Source organism: Corvus hawaiiensis, chromosome 2 (genome assembly GCF_020740725.1).
Source record: "Corvus hawaiiensis isolate bCorHaw1 chromosome 2, bCorHaw1.pri.cur, whole genome shotgun sequence".
In the NCBI taxonomy this organism is placed as follows: Eukaryota; Metazoa; Chordata; class Aves; order Passeriformes; family Corvidae; genus Corvus; species Corvus hawaiiensis.
The window spans coordinates 87,476,869-87,501,451 of NC_063214.1; the positions used below are offsets into that span (position 1 = coordinate 87,476,869).

At 37.3% G+C, this 24,583-nt stretch overlaps 1 protein-coding gene across 3 annotated transcripts; it reads left to right on the plus strand.

Moving 5' to 3' along the window:
- The first annotated feature begins 629 nt into the window (after positions 1 to 629).
- Positions 630 to 24,272, plus strand: TNFSF13B (TNF superfamily member 13b). 3 transcript variants are annotated; one of them, XM_048323776.1, is made up of 7 exons: positions 630 to 3,424; positions 12,042 to 12,220; positions 12,304 to 12,409; positions 20,287 to 20,343; positions 20,685 to 20,797; positions 20,895 to 21,045; positions 22,720 to 24,272. In XM_048323776.1, the coding sequence occupies exons 1-7, from the start codon at positions 3,340 to 3,342 to the stop codon at positions 22,830 to 22,832; spliced, it is 804 nt and encodes a 267-aa protein (XP_048179733.1). In that variant the 5' UTR covers positions 630 to 3,339; the 3' UTR covers positions 22,833 to 24,272. The 3 variants fall into 3 exon arrangements, with proteins under 3 accessions (XP_048179733.1, XP_048179723.1, XP_048179715.1); XM_048323766.1 differs by having other exon boundaries at positions 3,378 to 3,424; positions 11,808 to 12,220; XM_048323758.1 differs by lacking the exon at positions 630 to 3,424 and adding an exon at positions 5,890 to 6,807 and having other exon boundaries at positions 11,808 to 12,220.
- Positions 24,273 to 24,583: the final 311 nt, after the last annotated feature.

A 24,583-nucleotide genomic window follows, 5' to 3' on the forward strand; every position in this document is an offset into this window, starting at 1 on the left:
GTTATTATTAGTCTGCTTGTGCATTTGAGGTGGTGTTTCTCAAGGCAAAATGAGTGGTCATACAAGGTAAAAGTAGGTTTTTGTGTTCAGACTTCTACTGGTGTAGTTAAATGTTTGTGCCCTTTATTTATACCTCCTAAAGAAACAAATTCAAATAATTACTAGTGATCACATGATTAGAGATTGTGTACAGTTGTTACAGTAAGGATAATGAAAATGAGCAGAAGCCCTAGGTGGCCATATCCTTGAGGGTAGGAAGGCTCTGCAGATACTGACTGACTGGAGCAATGAGCCAAGGCCAGCTGCATGAGGTTCAGCAAGGCCCAAGGCCGGGTCCTGCACTTGGGTCACAACAACCCCATGCAGTGCTACAGGCTGGGGGAAGAGTGGCTTGAGAGCTGCTCAGCAGAAAAGAGACTTGGAGGTGCTGGTCAACAGCCAGCTGGATGTAAGCCAGCAGTATGTCCAAGTGGCCAAGAAGGCCAATGGCATTTTGGCCTGTATCTGCAATAGTGTGGCCAGCAGGACCAGGGCAGTGATTGTCCCCCTATATGTGGCACTGGTGAGGCCACATCTCAAATCCTGTGCTCAGTTCTGGGCCCCTCACTACAAGAAAGATATTGGGGTGCTGGAGTGAGTCCAGAGATGGGCAGTGGAGCTGGGAAGGGTCTGGAGCACAAGTCCTGTGAGGAGCAGCTGAGGGATCTGGTGGTGTTTAGTCTGAAGAAAAGGTGGCTCAGGGGAGACCTTATCACTCTCTACAAGCACTTGAAAGGAGGCTGTAGCAAAGTGAGGATTGGCCTCTTCTGCCATGTTTCAAGTGCAAGGATGAGAGGAAATGGTCTTGCATCAAGGAAGGTTCAAATTAGATACTATAAAACAAATTTCACTGAAGGAGTGGTTAGGCATTGGACTAAGTTGCCCAGAGAGGTAGTGGGATCACCATCTCTGGAATCGTTCAAGAGACATCTGGATGTGGCACTTGGGGATTTGGCTTAGGGGTGATTATGGTGGTGTTAGGTTGATGATTATACTAGATGACCTTGAAGGTCTCTTCCAGCCTTGATGACTCTGTGATCAAAGTTGTGCTGTTAGCTCAGTCTCTAATGGCATTTGGGAGCTGTTCAAATCTCTTCTGCAGGTTTAATTTCTCATCCGCTGCAGCTGAGTTTGCCTCTTCTAAATATTTTTTTTTTTTTTTTAATGGAAAGAACAAATTGGAAAATCATCTACACAATCTGTAAAGTTGCCCTTTGGATTCAAAATTTTAAATAAACTTTTCTGCCATGTTGTCCTGATTCAGAAAAGCATCTCAGCACACACTTAAAATCTGTTTCCTGAGGGACAGTCATATTTTAAGCTTGTGCTTAAGTTTTCTGGTTGAATAAAACTGCTTTCCTGAACTGGTGCCTTAATGATTATGCCTCCTAATGGAATTATAGTTCTTACATACACATGGGTAGTAGTTGTCAGCAGTTTGTAGATAGGATGATACATCTTTTCATACGTCTTTTTTTCTTTATTTTAAATCTTTAAATAAACATATACATACCAGAAGTTGCTTCTTTCTCTGGTAAGTATCTTTTGTGATCCTATTATTAAGGTTTTCTTAGAGTTGATTGAAAAAACTATACATTGTTGTGGATCTATAGACATAAAAGCATAGAGCATAGTTTTGAATCTGAGTGAAACCAAAACTATCTTTTCAGGCTTACAGTGGTGGTATTTTTTTTTTTTTTCCTTTGGTGAGGGGGGCACATGGGCAAGGTATGTTGGAGAAGTTTGGCTGGGGGTTGGGAGATGAGGCAGTGTTTGTATAGCAGAAAGGAGTTGATAGACATACTACTGCTTTTCCCTGATGTATTTTACAGTGAGATGTGAGCTGCTTGCATAGATTGTTTCATCTACTTTACATTGCTTTAGAATAGAGGTGGAGGGAGAGAAGGAAAATTAGCAGTCAAATACTGCTTTTCTAAAAATCAGTTGATAAAGCCAAAAGAATAGATTAATTGTTGGAGACAGAATGAAGAGAAAGTAATTGTTTCAGAAGTTGTCATATCTTGCCGCTAAATACCATTGGGGGTGAGTTTCACAAAGCATCAATTTCTAAAGTAACATGGCATTTAACCCCACTTTCCACGAATCAAAACAAAACTCTGAACCCCAGAATACCCCTAGTATTCTGCGGTACTTGCATACAAATGAAGTATTCCTATTTGAGCACACAGTTGCTAGGACAAAGTCAAATGTGTGGTGTTAGATTATGGCAATCTGAAACTCTTCAAAGTGGGCTGTATCTAAACATTACTTTCATTATCAAGCCATATATTTTCACTATATTGTCTGCAGGACATAAATATGAAACTTTGATTTTGCAGGTACTGGCTATGAGTTGACGCAATTGTCATATATGCATCCTTTACACTTAGGTAGTTTCTTCCACCTTCCACATCTGCACAGTTTTACTTCTCCCTTAATGGATTGGCCACATACACTTGTGAATGAATAGTTATCCATGCTGTTTTTCATTGCATTGGTTATGAGATCCACTGAAGGAAAATAGGAGGGAAGTGATTTTTTATGCAAATATTCCACTGCTCTGCATACAGTTCTTTAAGGGAGGGAGGGTGGAGGGGGCAGAAACCTCTTCTGACAAGTCAAGACTTGTTTTTATTTTATGGACTGTGTGGTGGAAACCACAGTTATCTGCTGCTAAAAACTGAACTGCAAGCAACATAGTAATAATAACTTTAAATTGCCAAAAGGTGTGTTATGATACGGTTGCATTTGTTTTATTTAATACCATTATATGTTTTCCCATAACAGTTATCCATTTGTGTATAGATGTTTCCCAAGTATTTGTCCTGTACTTAAAAATTTCTAGTTTAGGAAGGAGTTCTTTTCACAGGTTTGTAAGAAAGCCTCTTAGTTAATATGTTCGTTAAAGGAATTTTCTCTTTTTGTAAGAGGAAATTTAAGTTAAAAAAAACAAAACTAAAAACAAAGTTCCAGGAGAGGGGGGTCAGGAGTTGAACAGCTGTAGCAGTAGAGTTCCTTGTAAGGAAGCATAAGACCTTGTGTGTGTGCACATGTGTATGGTTTTAATTAGTGGAAATACTTGAGGCTTCCTACTAACCCAAGTTTACATTCCCAGGATTTGTTTCTGAACTGTGAAATGCAGAGAGGTAAGCTGTGCTTTCTTCTGGAGAAACATTAACTGGTTTAGCAGCCCTCATGTCCATTTCTCAGGTAAAATTAGAAATAGAGCACAAATGCATTTGGTAGGCTATGGACAATCTCTCAGCTGAAGGGCAGAAGGATTAACTATTTATACAAAATATGCATATCAGCATCTCTAAGCTAATAATTTGGGTCACGTTGGATGTTCACAGTGAAGAATGCAAGACTGAATTGAGAGTCCAAGGTATGGTCTTTTCTGTTAGCAAAAAGATGCAGACGTACCTCCATTTGTATTTCATAATTCAATTATTGGAAAATACATTTTTATTTTTGTTAATGACAGGTGATTTTGCTAGGGGCACTCCTGCCAAATATTAAATCAGTGCCTCTTGCATGTAGTGGGATCAGCCTGATGTATCCCATTAGGTATAATTTGCAATGCCATCCTGCTTGTATAATTTAGAGTAGAACCCCGCAGAAGTGTAAATAGAGATAGCATATTGAAGTTCTAAATAACACTTGTGTTTTGAATTCAGAAACAGTCACTGATTATGAGATGCAAGCTTTTTATTTGATTTTTCTTTAATATAGAGTTAAGGCAAAATTGTCTTATAAAGTATTCTTAAGTTTTGTAGACAAAGCATAAATGTTATTGTATATGTGTTAATTGTGGCAAAGTTTTACATTATCATTCTAGTTGGTTTTTACAATAAAGTTAATTTTACAAAAAACACTTTTCTATTTTTATGTACTGACATATGCAATAAATTGATACATTAAAAGTGCTGTTAATGTCTTGTTCTAGTTTGTGGTCTGTCTTCCGCATCTGTGAAGGGGTAGTTTTGTTTGCATGGTAACAGATCAACCCCAAGGTATTGTTTTCAGTCACTTACTAAAGCCAGAGCACATGGGCTAGACATCTGCATTGTTAGATGTGCCATTTGTGGAAAGCTATTACAGCAGAGGAAAAAGCATATTACAAATATATTTCTAAGCTTTGTCATGTATCCTTACTTTCAAGAAGTGTTAGCAAAACTGGTATGTGGTAGCTTTCCATCACTTTCTAACACATTTTGCATTTCAAAATTTCTGTTGTCTGGGGATCTGAGAGATGGTCTAAATATTATGTCCATTAGGAAGTATTTTGAAGTGTTTCTGACTAGTTTTACCACCTATGCTGGCAATATTTGAAATGTCAATTTTAAATCCTATAATGCCACTCAGATTTATAGTTAATTCATGTAGCCGGAGTGGGATACTCAGTCTGAAGAAATTTCTACTTTCTTACAGAGAAATGCATTACTAAGCTTATATCACCTCTGCTCCCATTCAGCATGGTTAATATGAAATACCCAGAAAATAAGGGCTTACTGCTGTCTTTTCTAAGGCTGCAAAATGTGTGTCCTCTCCTGAATTACTGCAAGGCTTACAGTTCATTTTTAACCCAGTACCTAGGAAACGGGGCTGTGGGTGTGGGGTGTATGTGTGGTACATTTGGACACTGTTCAAGATACCTATTAATTTGGAATGAAAAAAAAAATAAAAAAGGTACTTCTAATTTTTGTAAAGAAGGAAATGACTGTACAGGAACAAGTCCAGATTGGGTACTTCATCTGAATACTGAATGAGAAGCAGGTTGCTGTCTTGTGAATTATATCACTAAAACTTACTTGCACTGTGCTATTCTGGAGAACCTAAGTCTTGCATTTGCTTTTTCCTACTTGAAAATTGATAAGCAGCTGGGCTACAAAGTGCAACATAAACTGTGTCCTGGAATGTCTCATGATGTTATATTCATTTGCTTAGTAGACAGGCATAGGCCTTCATATCAGGCAAAACACCATATTTGAAATTTTGTCTGAATTTGCAAGTACTGATTAAATCATAGTAAACATTCATGAGGGCATATGAACATCTAAACTAAAATTGGAGCAGTCCTGCCGAGAAGGAGTTGGGGGTGTGCTGGTGGATGAGAGGCTGGAAATGGCCTGGCAATGCGAGTTTGCACCCCAGAAAGCCAAACATGTCCTGGGTTGCATCCAAAGCAGCATGGCCAGCAGGGCAAGGGAAGGGATTCTGCCCCTCTACTCTGCTCTGGTGAGACCCCACCTGCAGTGCTGCATCCAGCTCTTGATTCTTCAGCACAGGAAGGACATTAAGGTGTTGGAGGGAGTCTAGAGAAGGGTCATCAAACTTAATAGAGGGATGGAGCACCTCTTCTATGAGAAAAAGCTAAGAGAATTGGGCTTGTCCAGCCTGGAAAAGAAAAGGCTTTGGGGTGACCTAATTGCACCTTTACAGTACCTGAGGGAGGATACAAGACAGATGGAGAGGCTTCTTACAAAGTCATGTAGTGACAGCACAAGAGGGAAAGGCTTAAAATTGAAAGACAGTAGGTATAGATTAGATATTTGGAGGGAGTTCTTTGCTGTGAAGGTGGTGAGGCACTGGAAAGGTTGCCCAGAGAAGTTGTGGATGCCTCATCCCTAGATGTGTTCAAGGCCAGGCTGGATGAAGCTCTCAGCAACTTAATCTAGTAGAAGATGCCCATACCTACAAAAGGGGTGTTGGAACAAGGTCCCTTCCAACACAGGCCATTCTATGACTCTATGAAATGAAACCTAGACCAAAGGCTTGCTGTCTGTTAAAAAGGTTAAAAAGACAAGGTAGATAAGGTTTTGAGAAAATGCTGAACCATTGTCTAAGCAAAAATTATTTGCTGCAAAGATATTGAACATGCCTGAGCTTTAAATCTCTTGTTGGAACCTATTCAGGGTCTTCATTTTAGACTTTGTACGGAGTTCTGTCTCTGTAAGTAGATAAGGAAGGTACACTGATTATTTTCTGGATTTGTTTTGAAAACATTGATGTGACTAATTTGTTATGCTTCAGCTTGGATGGGGGTAGAGTAATGCTTGTAAGGCTTGGAAAAACAGCAGTTTTTCTTTCTCTGAAAGGCAGTGCAGCTTAAGAGCAGGCTTGGTTTTATTGGTATTAAAGAACATGGTTTCACTCCCTACTGGAGATACGTACTTAATAATCTGAAGCAATGAGCTGAATACTGCAAAGCTGCAAGGTGGCTGACAGAAATGTACGTATGTTCATGTACCAAGTTCAGAGAGATGTTGCCGCTAGCTTTGACAAGTAACTAAGGAACGGATTGTGCTGCTTGAAGTCAGATAGAAAGGAAGTTCTACAGCTGGTTTGAATTACACTTAACGTCTGGTATGGGCTAATTATTTACAAAAATTCAACGGGAAAGGTCAGGCAGAGAACCCTTTCCTGCCTGTCCTCCAGGATTCAGGGACAGTGTAGCAATTACATACGGCTACGAAGAAATAACATTATGATTTGAAAATACTTGAATCCTTGTCCTGTGCTCTCTCTTGAAGGTCTCCAGACTGTAGCAGCAGCAGAGCGGCCACTCCCACATGAAGGGCCAGGGCTCCGTGTTTATTTTGTTACCATACAAATGCATTTTTAGCCCATCTGTGCAAAATCTCTTAAGTTGCATAGTGTCAAAGAGGTGGAGAAATGCAGTTCTCCATGTTGCTGGGTAGCAAAGCCAGTGAGACTGTAAGAGAAGTGGGCTTCAGCTGTATGACAGAGCTCCTTTTTCCCTGAGCAGTAAGAAGCAATTGCTGTAACATCATGGGGGAGGAGGGGGTGAAGGGGAGAAGGCTGGCATTTAGCTGCTGTCGTATATAAATCCTGGGTTGTCTTTTTATATTTTGTATGTTTTTAAAATTATTTTCTAGCTGGCTCTGCTGCATACTTTGAAAGACACCTATAATAATTGCTTTTCCTTTGTGTCACTTCCTTTTCGAAAGCACTGTAATAACCATATAAAAAGTGACAATGGCTGCAAGTGAGCTGTAGGTTTACTTTGTATAGGATGCATTTGGACCCAAATTGTCTAGATATCTAGAGAAATAAAATATTGCAAGGAATAAATCGAGGATGGCATATCTAAAATATGCAGAGACATCTGTATTATCCTCGGCAGTTTTGAGGCAAAGAGAAAAGATTACCCTTTTCGCTTCAGAAAAATCTCATAGAATTTTTTGTTTTCCTTTTAATAAGGTAATTTAACAAATAAGGCTTTAACTGTTTGTATAACACATCCTTTACTTGCAAGGTATTCAACAGCTTACAGAAGTTAAAATAGTAAGATGTAAGTTATACAGCCACAGGAGTGGAGTATACAGAAATGACTACTTTTTGGATCCATTTGTGAGGCAGAACTTGCCAGGATTTGTTACCGTATAAGTTTTGGTTAATGGCTGAAAGAGCTAATTAAGTGTTCTTGAAGGGAATGTCTGCTGTTTCAGAGGGATATCTGTGAATACTCTTAGTACAGATTTCTTTAATAGCAGAAAACTATAATACAGGATTTATTCTGATCTCTTCCAAAATAGTACTCCTATTTTGTCCATCTTCAGAAAGGACTTGAAATTAAAAGGAAAATTTCAGAATGGAACCTTTGCTTTTTCTGTGCTCCTCTATCTGTTCTGCACTGTCTTGTGTGGTAAGGCAAGATATCATGGTCTCTTTCTTGTAATAACCACAGGGACCATTTTGTGGCTGCTTCAGAAGTATGTGAAGCTGGACCCTTGCCACTGGAGACATACTTTTAGTGTGGCCTTCGACACACTTGCCTGGATCTCTGGGTTGCAGCATCTGCACAAACTCCTTTTTAAAAACAGAACACTGGCTTTTAAGCAAACTTTCATGTTCATGGGTTTTTACCCAAGCCTTCACAGTCATATCAACTGCTTCTCTTTTGCACATTAAACTTCATTATGGGTTTTTCCTCCCCCACAAAGAAGATGCTTTTGTGGTTAAAGAACATAACTGGATTTCAGGAAATCAAGAATTCAGTTTCTGGTTCAACCACAAATTTCCTGTATGACTGGTTACTATCTCTGCCTTGGTTCCCTACAGATGTAATGTTGATTTTTTTATAAGTTTTCAGGTTAGCAGGACGTATCTTGATAATTTCATCTGATAGTCTGCATAACGGAAATGAAAAAAGTAATTGCTTGCATAAAATTACAAGGCTTGTTTCTGCTGTAACATCTTGGAAATTTTAACAAGCCTTAATTTTGTTCAGGAACTCATTTTCCTGTGTTTTCATGAAACAGTCTCACCTTTAAGAGTCTTCAGTAGTAATGTGTTGCATTTTGGTTTTCATTTATTTATTATTTTGAATTTTACCTAAAATGTTTGCCCTTTTCCCTGGAAGTAAAGACTTGGTTAAGTAGAATTCTTTGACTAGCCAAGGCATTTCTTTATAGTTTTCCTCAGCTAAATTAAAGAGGGTTTTTTGGTCAGTTAATCTGAGTGTTCACCATAGCTCATCCTTTGGGTTAAGGAGACACTATGGTGTATGCACAGATCATGTACTGTGCATGCAAAAAGACCATATTTTCAGGACACCTTTTCTATGAGCGCTTATTCTTATTTGCTTGCAGAGTTAGATGCCCAGGGCTAGGTTTCTGCAGTTTAATGCAGTGACATTTTCTTTTGTAGAAATAGTTTGAAAAATGCTGCTTTGAACTGGTCCTGAGGCAGCCCCTAAGGTTTTTCTGCCCACATGTGTCTTGAGTCAAAAATTGTTGATGTGGTACAAATGTTTGCAAAAGGATTTTCAGGAAGGCTGTCCAGTAGAAGCAGGCTGCTAACCAAAAACTGAATACCCTTTCTGAGATTAGTTCTCTAGGTCTCTTGTATTCATTCTGGATTTTTGACCTTTTTCACTGTTCAGTTTTGTCAGTCTTAGCTATATGCAAATAGGTTTGTCAATATAAAAGCATGATGCTGTTTTCTCCTAGCATATATATCCAAATAGTATACCTCTGTTTCAACAAGAATATTGCACTGAGAGCTTGTGTTCAGCTGAAATCATCACCTTCCCATGTCTCCTAATGGGAGGCTGATCCGAGCACTCCTTGGTCCTCTTTAGTCACACCTTGGTTTAAAACACAGTAGAAACAGCATGTGCTAATCTTACTGACTTTGCTTTAAGCAGGCTAAGGACTACTTTGCAGCTCTGCCAACAAGAGGAATCATAAGGAGAGTATGTTATGAGAAGACATAGTGGCAAGCATTGAGGCATCGACTCCTCGGGTTCTAGGCTCTGCAACTAGCATGGGGTTTTTTGTTTGGTGTGGGGTTTTTTGGGGGGGTTTTGGGGTTTTTTTTAAGTAATTTTTGTGATTTAATTTAATGCAATTAGCAATCTGCAATTAACTGAAGCTCCATTTGATTATATTAGAAGTTGTTCAACCAAGTCTATTTCTAGGTAACTCATGCTCGTTTTCATGATTGACGTCTTACTGTCATTATTTATTGTTCCCATTTTTGTCATTACAGAAGTTGTCTGAAGTTGTATTTTCTTCTAAACCACATAACTGCTTATAAATCTACAGAACAACACAAGGTTGCCAACAGAGAGATCCCTTTGATGCTCAGCTACAAATGCCTATTGAATTTAACAATTTCCCATCTGTGGGCTGTTGTGATTTTCCTCATCTCCCCTTTGAAATTCTCATTGATCAGAATGATAAGCAAGACAGAGCCAGATGTCTTACAGAAGTCCTCTATGTCACCACAATTATTTTGTCAGCCCAAATAATGACCCCATTTAAAGAGGCTGTGGAGGCTGGGAGCAGCCTATTTTCTCTAGAAGTGGCTAGAGCACTGCTATTTATACACTGATCTGTTATTTTCTGATACATTAATGACTGCAGAGACCTCACTGGCCAATAGTTTCTTGGTATTCCTGGATAGCTAGTTATAACTTCCATTCTCTCACTCGGTTTCATTTTCTAAAATAGCACTTCTTTTCCAACTGTCACATTATTTTTTATTCTTGGAGCAGTCAGTACTAGGCTGGTAATGCTCAGATGTCTAGAGACACTTGAAGGCATGTCTGCTTAGTTCTAATAATTGCTTATTCTGTTAAAAAACCCCTACATTAGTTCGCATTAAATTTACTTCAAAATGCAGCCCCATTTACAGCTTAACTTAGCCTTGAAAATAGGAGCAGAAATGGTATGGGTATTCTGGTTTTTCCACCCCACACCAATTTCTGTATAATTTCTGACAGCATGTATGGGGCTTCTGGGTACAAGCTAAGATACATGGTGTATTTGTTTCCTTTGCATTTGGGAACAGATTTACTTGTCTGTGCAGGATGGTGTGGTTGCAGGAGGTGACAAAATAAGGAAAAGAGTGCCTTGCATCACAACGGAAGATGATAAAGCTTACAATCACACTAAATTTCTTGTAGCCTTAAGAAACAGAAGAGGAAGAGGCTACGAAAGTTGTTACTCTATTGTTGTTCCTTCTTCCTTCTCCTTCCCAACAGAAAGAACTTGATCTGAACTACTCTGATAGGTGTTGTCATCAGGATTTATTACACAGTATTTGGACTGACCTGTAAAAGTTTTCTCTTTTGCAAAGATAAAGTTTACTTGCATGGTAAGAGGGGTTAACCTGTTGATTTTAGCCATAATGGTGATACTGTTTATCTTTTTTCTTCTGTCCCAGACCACTGGAGCTTTGAACAAAGTGGTAAAAGTTGAATTTTGTGTGAGAATAAAAAAATATATGAACGTGTGTGGAATATCTAGGTAGCCTTACTGTTGCAAAGAAAGGAATTCCTAATATAGGGTTTTAAGATGAAAGGACTTACAAAATCTTAAAAGATGAACTTAAACCAGACACTCAGGATTCACCTGAGTGTTGGCAGCATGCATGTTGAAAGTTTTGCGTCATGTTTAATTTTTAAATTCACTAAATAATTATTTGCCCTTTCTCCTTGTTCTTATTTCCCCTCTCTTACTCTTTTCAATCCCCTAGTTTTTACCTCTTCTAGTTCCCCCTGCCAAATTTCTTCTCCCTGCTTCTTTGTGTTCCTTTTTGCATAAATGAAGGTTCTTGAATTCTTTAGAGAGACTGTATTTATTAGAAAAGTTTAATAAAATGTCATCCCTTTTCAAGTTAGTTTGATGAACTGAACTGCAGAATTTGCAACTTCATACAGTTGAGAAACCCATAATTTGTGACTCATACCTGGGAGTATTTTTCACTTTTGTTTTCAGGAAAGGACAAAAAACTTATTTTGAATAATTTGTCTCCTCTGTATGCATATTGGCACTTTAGATATGAATATAAATGTGTTAATATAGATGATATAATGTATATACAGAGTACATCTGTATGCCTTCACACACACAGAGGCACATGCCTGCCATACGTGTATGTCTTTTAAGGAGCACTGGATGAAATGCTGCCAGGAAACTTTACATGGTTTCTGCACTTCTAGATAAGACTCGAAATTACTGGTGGTTCTGGCTGTGCCAAAATTTAAAGATTATGGGAAATGGCTATAGCAAGCTGCCACATAAATAACTAGTGGAAAGTGAAAGGAGGAAGGTAGATTGAACAAGTAGCTTGTGAGAAAGTATTCATTTCCAAAATGCAGCACAGAGAGGTGAAAACAAAGGGAAGACAGAATCTTAGACGCTCACTCTGTACATTAAGTTTAATGGTGCTATCAACGGCTTCATATGACAGGAAATGATCTGGGCGTTTTGTTCACTTATTCTGGATGCCCTTAGTTTCAGAGAGCAACTGGTAACATGGATTGCACCTCGGAAGGGGACAGCTGAACTCTCCCTCTGGCTTTAGTAAGGAAAGAGCAGCGATGAAATCCGTGGACTGTGTGCACGTCATCCAACAGAAGGATACCGCCTCCTCTCCCTCTGCCCTCCCTGGTGCTGTTTCAGGCGCCACGGGACTTTTTTCTGTCACATTCCCGTGGCTTGCAATGCTCCTGTCCTCTTGTCTTGCAGCAGTGTCTCTTTACCATGTTATCATCCTGAAAATAGAACTAGAAGCTCTGCGCAGCGAGCTGGTCTACAGCGTCCAGGCACGGTCTCCGCTAGACCAGCCACTCGTGTCCCCCGATGAAAATAAAGCAGGTACCCCTGTTTCTTCCTTCCTGCAAGTGTCTGCAGCTGACGCCAGGCAGGTAAGCTGGAGGGGTGGGTTTTGACTCGCAGGGCATGGGCAAATGTGGGGCTGCTTTCACTGACTGTTGCTTCTCCTTGATAGGAGAGCAGGCTTGCTGGTACTGGTCCGGTTGAGAGCTTCCAAAAGGAAATCGGGAACGGGAGTAGAAACAGGGGCAGGCGGTCTGCCGCCAACACAGAAGAAAAAGGTAAATACCAGCTGATGAAGTGGGTTGGGATGCCGCAGTTGGATCCTGTCTAGAGAAAAGCAGGAGTGTTTGATTCATGTTTTCTTTCTCCTGTCAGTTTATCCATGCTCCCAGAGCCCATTCTGGTTTTCAAAATTATTGGTGGATGAATAGTGTTAACCATGGGCATATTCTCTTAAAGGATAGAATATTGAATCACAGAGTGTTTTGGCTTTGAAGGGACCTTTAAAAGGCCATGTAGTCCAATGGTCCTGCAATGAGTAGGGACATACTGTTTAAGGTACCAGATATTTAAGCTATATGCAGGTTGAACTTTGAATGTTGTATCCCAAATCTGCATGAAGCGTTAGAGTTGAAAAAGGCAACTTCAAATCATTCAGATTTTCAATTGTTCAATTCTCTCTGATAATAGTAGGGAGGGAAATCTATTAATAAAAATGCCAATTCATTTTTCTGAGAAACAGAAAAGAGAGAAGTAATGAGAACTTTAGGGAAATAGGAGCTTTCAAGGAGAAAGGCTGGCTTGTACCTGGCAAAAGAGGCAGACTACAAGGAATTCAGAAGTTTAGCATAATTTCTACATTAAAACAACCTATCAATAAATAGTAAAATTAATAAAGGAATTCCTATCCAGTAAGATTTTTTTTTTTTTTTTTTGTCATGGTTCTCCTTTTTAAAAGGTTCTGCAAAGAACACTGACGACTGTGCTCCATAAAAGGTCTCCAATGTATATTATAGTGTTGACATAATAATGGGATATATTTGTTTCCTTTGGGGATAAAATACCTGCATTTCTTTCTTTTTCCAAACACAGTGGGGCCTTATAAGATGAAACACAGAATTTTATTATACCAGTTTGCGCACATACTCTAATTGCACTGAGTAACTAAAAATATTCCTGAGCTGCTAAATCAGTTCACTCTTCCTATGTATACTTTTATATTATTTTAACTGATATCTTAAACTATTTAGAGAACTTGAAATGGAGTAAATTATTGGTAAAGACTAGATGAAGCTTTGCTTAAAATGTGTTTCTCACTGGGCAACTAACATGAAATGTATTTCACTTGAGCTTCAAGTAAGCTAAATGAAATTTAAGTTCTAGAGTATAATCACTCTACTTACTCCCAATATTCAAAAAAACCCCATTAATTTAGGACATCACCTAAAATCCACAGGTTTATATGGGATTTATTCTATTTCATTAGTAGTCTTTGATTCAGGATCTTGGCTAAGAAAGATTTCGCAAACAGGACTGAGGTCATGATTGCTTAAATTGTATTTCTTGTAGCCTGTTTCCTATCACAGGAACCACAGAGTTCCCCTGCCCTCCCCACCCTAGGAACTCCCAAATAAAAACAAGTGATCTAAAGTACAAAATTCAAAAAATAAGGAGATGTCTTTTCTTTAAATGAGTGTTAGAGCATCAATACTCTGCAAGCAATCCAGTTTCCTTGACAATAGCTTTCATCTTTAGCCTTATTGCTCTTTGAGGTGAGCAGTGTTTGGGGCTCCTCAGCTGTGCTTCAGTGTAGACTTTAGATTCTTCTCATCATGTAGCCACCTCTGATTATACCTCTAACACTAAAATTTCAATTAAGCTACTTATTTCTGTAAACATTTTTTAAGGTATAGCTGTCTTTAAAGTTGTTTAGGATGGATGACAACACAGAATATGAACATCCATTTTAAAGGGAAAAACTACATCAGTTGACCTATTACAAAAATGTTTTCTAACATGAACCTCATATTTTTATATATAAAAAAGAAAAAAAAGTAAATTGCAAATCTTGCATTTATATAAAAAGTTGTTAGAATTAGCTTTCTGCCTGCAAAAAAATTACAAAAAAATTAGCTTTTCAGAGTTCAGTAAGATACTATATTTTCTCAGATCAGATTTCACTGATGACCATGAACCTACTAGTTAAAGTTAGATTTTGTTTTAGCAGGGTGAGTTAAATAGGAGAACATGGTGTTGTTCATGGTGCTGAATCCAGTCTACTACTTGGTCATGTACACAGAATTACAGGCCCTGCATTTTGATCTTTTGACATCCATATCTGGGTACCAGAATCCCATCAGCCTCCAAACTGTCCTGCAGATGTGTGGCACTCATTCTGTTATAATGGCAAATAAATTAGAATATTGAGTGAGGTGCCTGTTCTTGTCCTACTTCTGTTTGCTTCAGCAAGGTCTCAAAGTAGAGTCTGATTTCATGATTATTTGTTGACCCATCATTTTACTTTTATATGGATCGATTCCTTAGAAAGTTAATATTTGAAAACATCACTGATATATAATTGCTTCTCTTGTGCTTCAACAGAGAGCAGAAGTAAAATATAGAACTATTTTTTTTTTTATAAATAAAGTTATTGTTCAGTTCTGGGGTTTTTAGATTTTAATTGCTAAATTCCAGGAATGGATACCCCATCACTCTTTTTTTAGACTCAGCGCAGCCTTTCTTGAACATACTGAATTTCCATTTTAATGCACACAAGTGGCCACAAATTAGCATTTTGATTAAAGGACAACTGAATGGAAGTGGATTTAACACAATGTTGTTTCTTATTTTATGGGGTATGCATTTGTCTGTGCTGATGCATAAGACTATTAGTCATCAGTAGTTGCACGTTTTGTGTCTTGTGAAAATTCCCAGCTTGGGTAGGTTGAAGAGAAGTGTTTCAAGCATCAATTCCAAATAACGCTGCACAGCTAGCAGTCAGAACCGGAGTTCTTGATACAATGAGTAGGAGGTAATGGCTGATTTTGAAACGTACGCTTCTGGCAAATGTCAGATCAGGACACGTAACAACAGATACACTTTTTCTTTTTATCTTTCTCTCTATAAATTTTGTGTGTGGAGGAAAACTGGTCCACAACAAAAGACCTCTCCTGAATTTTATACTCTATTCATAATTATTGATTGTGTTGCCTGTGTGTTTCTCTCTAAGCTGCACGTGCACTTGAGCCCAGGAATAAGATTTATGTACCGTTGTCTAAGCCAATGTACAAACATCAAATTTCATTTTCACACTCCCTCAGTGCCTCATTCTGATGATTATTGTGGGATTCTGATTCCCATGGCCTAGGGAGGTGAGAATCAGGTCTTCTGTAAACTCAAATGCAGGTGACCTGCTGGGATCAGATTGGAGTCCCCATGGACTACATTTACTTTGTTGTATTGAGGTTGCCCAACTCCTTGCATGTATGTAGGAGCTTCTATGTAATTCCACAAATCAGTGAGGCAGGGTAACCTGGCATGTTACTTGGCAATTGTTTTTTTTTACTAGCAATTCTCAAGTTCCACTCCAGTATCATTTGTGTCCATGGGAAATAACTATTGCCTTCCAACAATGGTGTGAGAATTTTGCCATCCCTCTTGATAAAATTGCTGTACTGGAAAATCCATTTGTTGGTTGGAAGTATTTTGACTCTGTATGTTGTTGCTTTAGATATCTGAGACAGAGGGATAGCAAGAAGTTTTACAAGTGGTACTTGACTTTAGTGATCTTTGAATTGAGACGCAAGCTTTTGTTACTAACTTAAACAAATGCCACATATAAAATTCCCTTACCAAATATTCACAATACTCCATATTTTATTGTTTGAAGAGGTCAAATATAAAATAAAAATTCAAATCAAATTAAAAAGAAAAAAGAAAGGCCTACTTCTTGAAAATATATGTTATCCTGATTTGTTTCTGCTGACAACAGCCTAATTCAAAAGGAAATAGACCCTTCTATGCAAAAGGATAGAAAATTACTTAATGCAATGCCTGCAATTTCACATGAAGAATTTCACTGAATGGATGAGTGAATAAATCAGTGCTGTGCATTATGCAGAACACTGCACAATCAAAAATACACCAAATAGGCTGTAATTTTTAAAACCAACATTCTGCTTTAGACTTCATAATAGAAATCTGAATTCCTAGTAAACAATTCCCTTGTTTTTCTGATTGTAACATGTTACTGGCAATTCTATGAAGGTCAAAATAATGCTACCAATTCTTTGAAGATATTTATTAGATCTTAGTCATACCTGCAAGGTATGATCAAGGCCTTTTAATGCAGGGACTGATTGAATCCATAATTAATGCCATATAAAGACATCTCTATTAAAAAGCACCAAATTAACCAGTTGTCCTGGTTTCTGCTGTGATAGACTTCATGAACACCAGTTTATAAAAATGGACAAGCAAAAACTAGAAAAAGATCTCTTGTCATGAGAAATCAAGAAGTTAAGGGAAGAAGAACTACAAATGGTTCAAGAAAATGCTTGTCCCTTACAAATTAAATTGTCTAGTGTTTAAATGTGCTTTGGGAATCCTACAGAGAACAGATCTAGATAAAAAAGGAACCTAAATAAGCAGGTCTGAGGGGTTTTTTTCAAGGTCAGGGTTTTTCCTAGGTTTTATTTCAGCAAAAATTGGCACAGATGTCTCAGGCCTCAGATATCAAAACTTTAAATTTTATACATGAGCTCACATATAGTAAACTTGAAATTTTGTTTGGATGGATCATTAAGTGAGATCGCAAGATACTAAAATTATTAATGCAATTTAGATAATAACGAAACTTGCATGTGAGGGAAAATTTTATTTTACCAATACAAGGTCTTAAGTCATGGAGATATGCAGAAAGCTGGGTTGCTGCCCTGCAGCAAAAGCTAGTAGGTTTTTTTAAATTGTGACTACATTGCTCAACCAGTAGAGAACACATCACTTCGTGTGCCGGCTGTGGTTTATAAAGGCATCTGGACTGACTAACTTCTTCAGAATTGGGTCTTCTGTTCATGGAATAAGACAGACTCTGAAATGAACTTCTGCCAACCCACAGCCTGCAGAGTAATTAAAATCAGCGGAAAAAAAGAATGTACGTCAAAGCAAAGCTATTATTTAAAGTCAAAAGAGGGTGGGGAACGCTTTAGCATTCTAGATACACTTTTATACAGCTAGATCTCATGGTGATACTCAGTCTAGATATTTTTACACATTTTCAAGATGTATTTTATTAATCCTGTATTCTGCTTTCATTATTAATTATTCAAAAAGCCTTTGGACTACAAAGATGTTGCTCAAGTTTGTTTTATACTAGGCTGAAAGATTCAGGCAGAGCTTTTGATTTATTCTTCACAGTACCAATAGCAACTATTCAATGTGTATTTTGATATACATATATTCTTCATATTGTATTTAAGGTAAGATTAGGGTACTTCTTGGAATAGAATTGGAAGCATTTCTTAACAACGTTAACTTTTTACTGAAAACTTCTGTTAATTCACTCAAAAAATGTGCTTTGTATGTCCATATCTTCTCCTTAATAGTAGTAGTGTTTACTTGGAATTTGTTTCAATGAATTACTTAATTTTAGGCATGTAAGTAGTTCCACTGAAGTCAAAGTGAAGTACTTGTATATACTGGAAATAGTTATGGGTCAACTTTGGATTCAGAACATATTTTTGAAGCATGATGTTGTTCAGTCCCTCAAGCACTTTTTTAGATATTGTTTGTCTTTTGTAGCTTTAGGCAAAATGGCCACTATGCTAGTTTCTGTCTCCTTATTGTCATGAAGGACACTATTGCATCCATTTTTTTCAAAAACAAGCTTACTATATTCTGTGGAGGTTTATTCCTATCTGCATGTATTAAAAGAAAAGAGACAGAATTTTTTTTTAGAGATTAAGTGTAGATCTGATGTCTGTAGAATAGAGTTAGCATGTGTTTTAAAAAGATGGAGTTGATCTCAGACTGTTCTGATCTTGCAGATTTTAATTATTGTGAGCAGTTCTCAGCAATGCTGACTAGTATTTCAGTGCTGCAACCAGCTGAAACAGAAATTCAGACTGGCAAAGTGAGAATTAGGATAGTTTCAAAAATGCCCACCAAGTTTGCCGAGCAGTTTTAACAAGAGTTGCTAAAGTAGCCGGAAGTTTTAGTGCTTGTAGACACTACTCACTGGTACCCAGCTGGATATCAGCTGGTTAGTGGGAATCATCACAAATCCTCTCACTGGGTTAGTGGAAAATCCAGTGGCCATACTAGTCGGTTCTTTTAAAAGCAGGAATTAAAATTTTGATTTAGCTTACTGAAATACTAGGGAATCAGCAAATTCCATTCACTAGGAAGGCATTTTGTCCCAAAGAAGAATTAATGTCTTGTGAAATTAATTGACTGATGTGCTGTGTTGTACATCTCCACAAAATCCCATTTTAATTTTATTTAGAAGTTTATTTTCCAGAAAAGTGTTTTGCTCACAAGTGTGATAGAAAAATGTCTGAATTATAATACCTTTTTAAATTTTTGGTTGGCTTGGGTGTTTTTATTCCTTACCAGAAGGCAGATAATTCAGATGCCTTTAAATTCTTGGCTTGAAAAAAATCTATAGAGTGTAGCACGTTACTGATGTGTATTGATAGGACTCAAGGACACATTTCAGTGTGGGAGACAGGAGTTTGGATGATAGCATTTCTATTAACATAACTAGGGCTTGCAGGCTGTGATCATTCTGGCACTGGAGCATTCCCAGATGTGCACTTGAATCCTTGTGCGCTGCCAGCTGGCATGGCTGAGTGCTGGTGAACAACCAGCCTTCTTCTGCTGTTTTCAAGAAGGACCCCTTAAAAAGGAAACTTAGAAAGAGTCTGCTTTCCACCCACATCCTCTCACTACCTGCTGTGCAGCAAGAGGTTTGTGCTACTGGACACTTGGTTGCTCATGTGGGTACCACTGACAGACATAGAAACAGGATCCCACAGATCCATGGCACTACCCATTATAGCCAAATCCGTGTGGCCAAATCTGACCCACAGCCTTCTTGGCTGAAAAGTGATAAACAAAATGGAGCAATCCATGGCAGAATTTTCTTCTCTTGACTCTTAGTAAATTCATTTGGTCTCTGTCAAGTGCAGTAAATGTTACTATTCAGTTTTCCATCCTTCAAAGTAGCATGAGAACCAGATGTTTTGATTAAAATCTGCTCCAGGCAAATGCAGCTATTCTTTTTTCCTTTTATCCTGTTGCCTGACACTTATGCTTAGCAGGATTTTTTATAATATCTTCGTTTCACTTGCAAATCTGTATTTTAACATTCTTCAGTATTTTTCTCTGAACAAGCACCTAATTTCTCATTAGTGTCACCAGTCTACAGTTTTGAGCAACACATTTTGACAGATACTAAGCTATCTGTTATGTGTGCATTAATTTGCTAGGAGTCATCTCTCTATTTTCCCTCTTAGTCTCAATATAGGTTGACTGAGTGTACATATCTGTAGTGGCTGATGGAGCCCTCTTTAAATAAAAACCCAAACTATGCTAAACCATGACAGTATCTGAAAACATATTGAAAGTACATATATATGGATTTTGAGAATTTATTATGAAAGTACCATATAACCAGTATATATGACTAATATTTTATAGCACTATAACTGGAAAGTCATTTCTCTAAATAATATGGCAAACACAGAAAATCTGCTATCTATCATAGCTGGCAGGGTTGGGGCTTTTTTCAAGCTTTTGCTTAGAAAATTAACAAGGCTAATTGACCTGATGATTTCTAGCTCATTTGACTTACTGCTACATAATTTTATTAGGACCAGATATTAAAAGAAGCGGGTGTTACTTGTGCTGCTACCTGAGGCCTCCCACTTAGCTGCATGATCTCTGAAAGTCATCTAGCATGTGTTGTGACAGGAATTTTTGTTTTGCACACTTGAGTAAGATCTGTGTTAAAACCAATAGGTTCTGTTTTAAAATAAGTGGTGAGACTAAGAGATTTCTTTCGTGTCCTTTTTTTTTCTTAAAGTAGTTTCATAAATTTACTCTATTCTATTACTCACTTATGTTTCTTTGATTTCAAAATGCTTTCACTTTGCAGTGCTGCAGGCCTGCTTGCAACTGATTGCTGACAGCAAAAGTGATATCCAACAGAAAGGTAAGAATATGTGCCATGATTTATAGTTAACTATTCCATGGGATAACTGTTTCAAAAAATTTTCCTAACTTCTAAGCAGTAGAAGTTTTGACTGAGTTTTGACAACAAACTTAAAAATTAAAAAAACCCCCACCAATAACAAAATAAAACAAAAAACAACAAGGTCCCTGCATCTGGAAGGTCCCTATATCTGGATGTCTCTTGCAAATATCATCTTTTCTGTGGGGAAATCCAGCTAGTAAGACTGGAAGTTTTGTCTAGAAGTCAGCTTTGTTAATTTTTGGCCAGTGAAAAGGAAGAATATAACCTTTCTGATCACCTAAAATTATTTTTTCTTTTAGATGATTCAAGCATTGTCCCTTGGCTCCTGAGCTTTAAACGTGGAACAGCTCTGGAAGAACAAGGAAATAAAATAGTGGTCAAAGAAACGGGTTATTTTTTCATATATGGCCAGGTGAGAAAGCTCAGTTCACTTCAGCATCTGACTTTCGTAAGGATTTTTCAATGCCTCCATACATTAAGTTTGAAGTTTTCACCTCCTCTATCTGTAGGTTTTATATACGGATACAACATTTGCTATGGGACACCTAATACAGAGGAAGAAGGCTCATGTGTTTGGTGATGATCTCAGCTTGGTGACATTGTTTCGCTGCATCCAAAATATGCCACAATCTTATCCAAATAATTCTTGCTATACTGCTGGTAAATATCTGCATTTTCCTTTTCTTTGTTTGCAAAAAAACTGTATCAAATGGAATCTCTAGTGTTGGGCAATTGTATTGTAGCAGTCATAAAGAACTAACTGCAAAATTACAGAATATTTTCAGAAGATACGGTTTTATATAAAGTATCAACAGTTGGAGATTATGCATCTAACTTGGTGATCTGAACAATTTTGCTCTCTTGATTGACTCTGTAAAATGGTTAGACATTTTGGTGCTTCCAGTTAGATGCCTGAGGCAGAGGAGTACCTACTGTCCTTATTGAAGAACTCAGTTTTACTTAGGAGTTGAATTCCACATTTAGTTATATTAAATATAATATATATTTATAATATATAAAAATAATATAACAATAGTTATATTAAAGAGCTATATTTTCCTTTGAAATGTCACATACGAATTTTAGCCATCCAATATGTGCAAACCATACTGTGATATTTCTCCTCCTTTTAAAGGCTACTGCATTTTTAGTCTTTGGTTAGATGAAAAACAGTTAATTCCTATAAGGTGCTCTTCATGACTGCACAGATTAGAAACACCACAAAAAAGAACAATTAAAATATTTAATGCAAGTCCTGCAGGCTCAATGCTCAATGTATGTGTATATTCCTGCAGTAGTATTTAAGGAGTTGGTGTCAAGGCCTATAAAACCTCATTTATCATCTCTTATCTGTCTGTCACTTCACCTTAATGGTGGATTTGAGGGTTTTCTCTTTGGTTATTTTCCAGCACTCTTTTTTCAATGTGTTATGAAAAAGTGGGCAACACTGAGTGATGGAGTTGACTGTCAGCAATAAATGGCATTAAACAAATGGGATGTGGCAGGAAGCTAATTTTTTTCCAAATAAAATTAAATTCCAACTAACTAACTAACTAGATACTTTGTCCTGGCAATTGAGGCTGTCCAAACGTTTCCTTTAATTTTCTGGCCCCTCAGCCTCACATTCTGGCAACATAATCACCTTCAATTTCATGTATACTCTGACTTTACCCTTGTATTACTGTTCCCATTTCTTAACTAGGATCTCTATCTTGCCACTTCATGATTCCTGCTTCCCAAATTCCCACTGTTCTGTTTTCACCTGGAAAAGCAGTTCTGACTGCTCTCTCTCATGCTGTTGAGCATGTGTCACAGCAGATGTTAGATGTGTTCTCAGCTCAGCAGCTGCAGCTTGAAGGCAAGATGCTCTTGGTTATATCAGCTGATGTGTGGCTGGCAGGAAGCACTTTTGTGCTCTGCAGTTGCAGTGGATAAGCTGATTCATTAGGTTGGTAAAGCTCATAAGACCTCCTCCACAAGTGTGGGAATGGAGTGGTCTAGGGCCAGTAATACTCAATGCTGACTTTGACTGTCTCATTACCATAACATGAGGAACCTGGGTACACCACTGTTAGAAATTTTTGCAGTGTTTGCTTAAGTGAACTGTGTTATGCCGAGTGCAGTGTGGAAATTAAGTCCAGCTTCACAGAAGATGTTAAGTGTCCGCTTTGGATAGGCTGTAAACTCTAAGATTATGCCTTAAGATAAAAGCACTCATCACAAATAACAAGCCATGCTTCCATTTGCAAGATGACACATAATGACTTTTGAATACCATTTATAAAATAGTGTATTTGATATATTAACTTAAAAATATTCCAAATCTTTTGCCAGGCATTGCAAAATTAGAAGAAGGGGATGAACTTCAACTTACAATACCACGGAGAAGGGCTAAAATATCCTTGGATGGAGACGGTACTTTTTTTGGTGCAGTAAGACTCCTCTGAAGCCTTTCATTTCTGTTATTATGCTTAATGCCATTTTCTTCTCTACCTATGCCTTTGTCAGAAAAAATATTGGATTGTAATAAAGCTTCCAATTCAACCTCTCCTAATTCATCACAGGCTTCTAAAAATTTTCTTCACTTTAATAAGCAAACCCAAAACAGGAAACATACCAGACATGCTTGTGATATAGCCACCATGTGATTACCAGAAAGCCAATTCATTTTAGACAATAGGAGACTCTAGATAACAACTATAAAGCAATGAGGTTTTGGCTTTGAAACAATTTGTTGTCCGTATGGTAAATCAAAGAAGGAGTTGACCAAAAATAACAGCATGAGCAGGACTGCAGACTATCGAATTGTTATCCATGATTGAAAAGGAAATCTAAAATAAAAGTGTATCTTAGATTTGCATTCTTTCATCAATAAAGTATTTGATATATAATGTGTGGGGAAGAAACATCGAACAGTAGATTTCTCACCACAAAATGAAATTGTTAGGTGGGTTCTGAGTTTTGGGGTTTTTTTCTTTCCCCAAAAATACTGGGAAAGGAAAAATTCTAAATGTCTGGGATAATGAAAACAAATATACAGAATAGTAGCCACTGTCTTGCTTCTTCTGTGTGAACAAAAAGTGAATAAATTACTAAAATCTGTTAGCATTTACTAATTAGAATTAATTTTACTGAAAAAAAGGACATGTAAAATGCTTCAACAGCTCAATCTTCAAAGCATTGCTGCTTGTTAAGGAATATGTCTACACTTCTATGTAAACAAGGCTGGCACAGGAAGAAACACAGTGAAATTAGACACAATACCATGAATTGGATTTCTGGCTCCATAATTTCTGCAGTCATATAAAGATGTGTATATATATACAGTATATAGATATATTTGTATATATTTGAAAGTATATACACAGACATATGTCTTGGGCATTTGGGCATAGAATTTTATCTTCTTTCGAACAGTTTATCTAATGGAAATATTACTTCATACATATTTTTTTTGTATTTCCCTTTCTTCTTGCTATGATCCATTCTATCCAATATAGTAAAAAGAAAAATCCAATAGATCTGGAACCAGCCGTGCAACTAAGAAACACTTGTATCTCAGAGGCTTTTTCTGCAGTTTTGAATATAGTGCTGTTTGACAAAAATATTCAGAGCTGTAGAACAAATAAACAGATGTCCTTTTTCCCTTTCTTTTGTCTGGCCACTTAGTTCAGTAGATAGTATTTATGCCTTTTTTTTCCCCAAATATTGTATGGTCAAAGGAGCTATTGTACTTTTTCCCCTGATCTTAAAGAAGCATTGAAGTGGTATTGGAATAGATAAAAAGTAAAACCCCAAGTAATGAATTGTACTTAATTTGAAAATATTTTTTAGGACCTGAGAATTGTGGTATATAAGCTCACTTAGTAAAGAAAAGATGCTCTGTATATTGTAGTCTCCTTGTCTGTTTTTATGAATTGTGATTTGATTGATTTCTCATGGTGATAGACAATAAATAAAAGAGATTTGGATCTCAGAATTATAGAGCATGGTAAACTAATGAAAAAATTAATTCATCTTCTCTGGGCTTCAAGAAGACATTTCAGCAATAAGCATTTGAGTATTGGATTTTTACACTGGGATTTTTATGAAGTTTAACTACAGTTCCAAAATATCTGCAAGTCCTCCCTTTTTTAAAATGTTTTTATTTGTGTGTTGTGGAGCTAAAGCTGCAGCTGGTTTTTTGGTGTTTTGTTTT

Coding starts and splice junctions, on each gene's coding strand:
- TNFSF13B (XM_048323766.1), top strand. CDS start 11,894: ATGAAATCCGTGGACTGTGTGCACGTCATCCAACAGAAGGATACCGCC. Junction 12,410..20,286: donor CGCCAACACAGAAGAAAAAG/GTAAATACCAGC, acceptor TTCACTTTGCAG/TGCTGCAGGCCTGCTTGCAA. Junction 20,344..20,684: donor AAGTGATATCCAACAGAAAG/GTAAGAATATGT, acceptor TTTTTCTTTTAG/ATGATTCAAGCATTGTCCCT.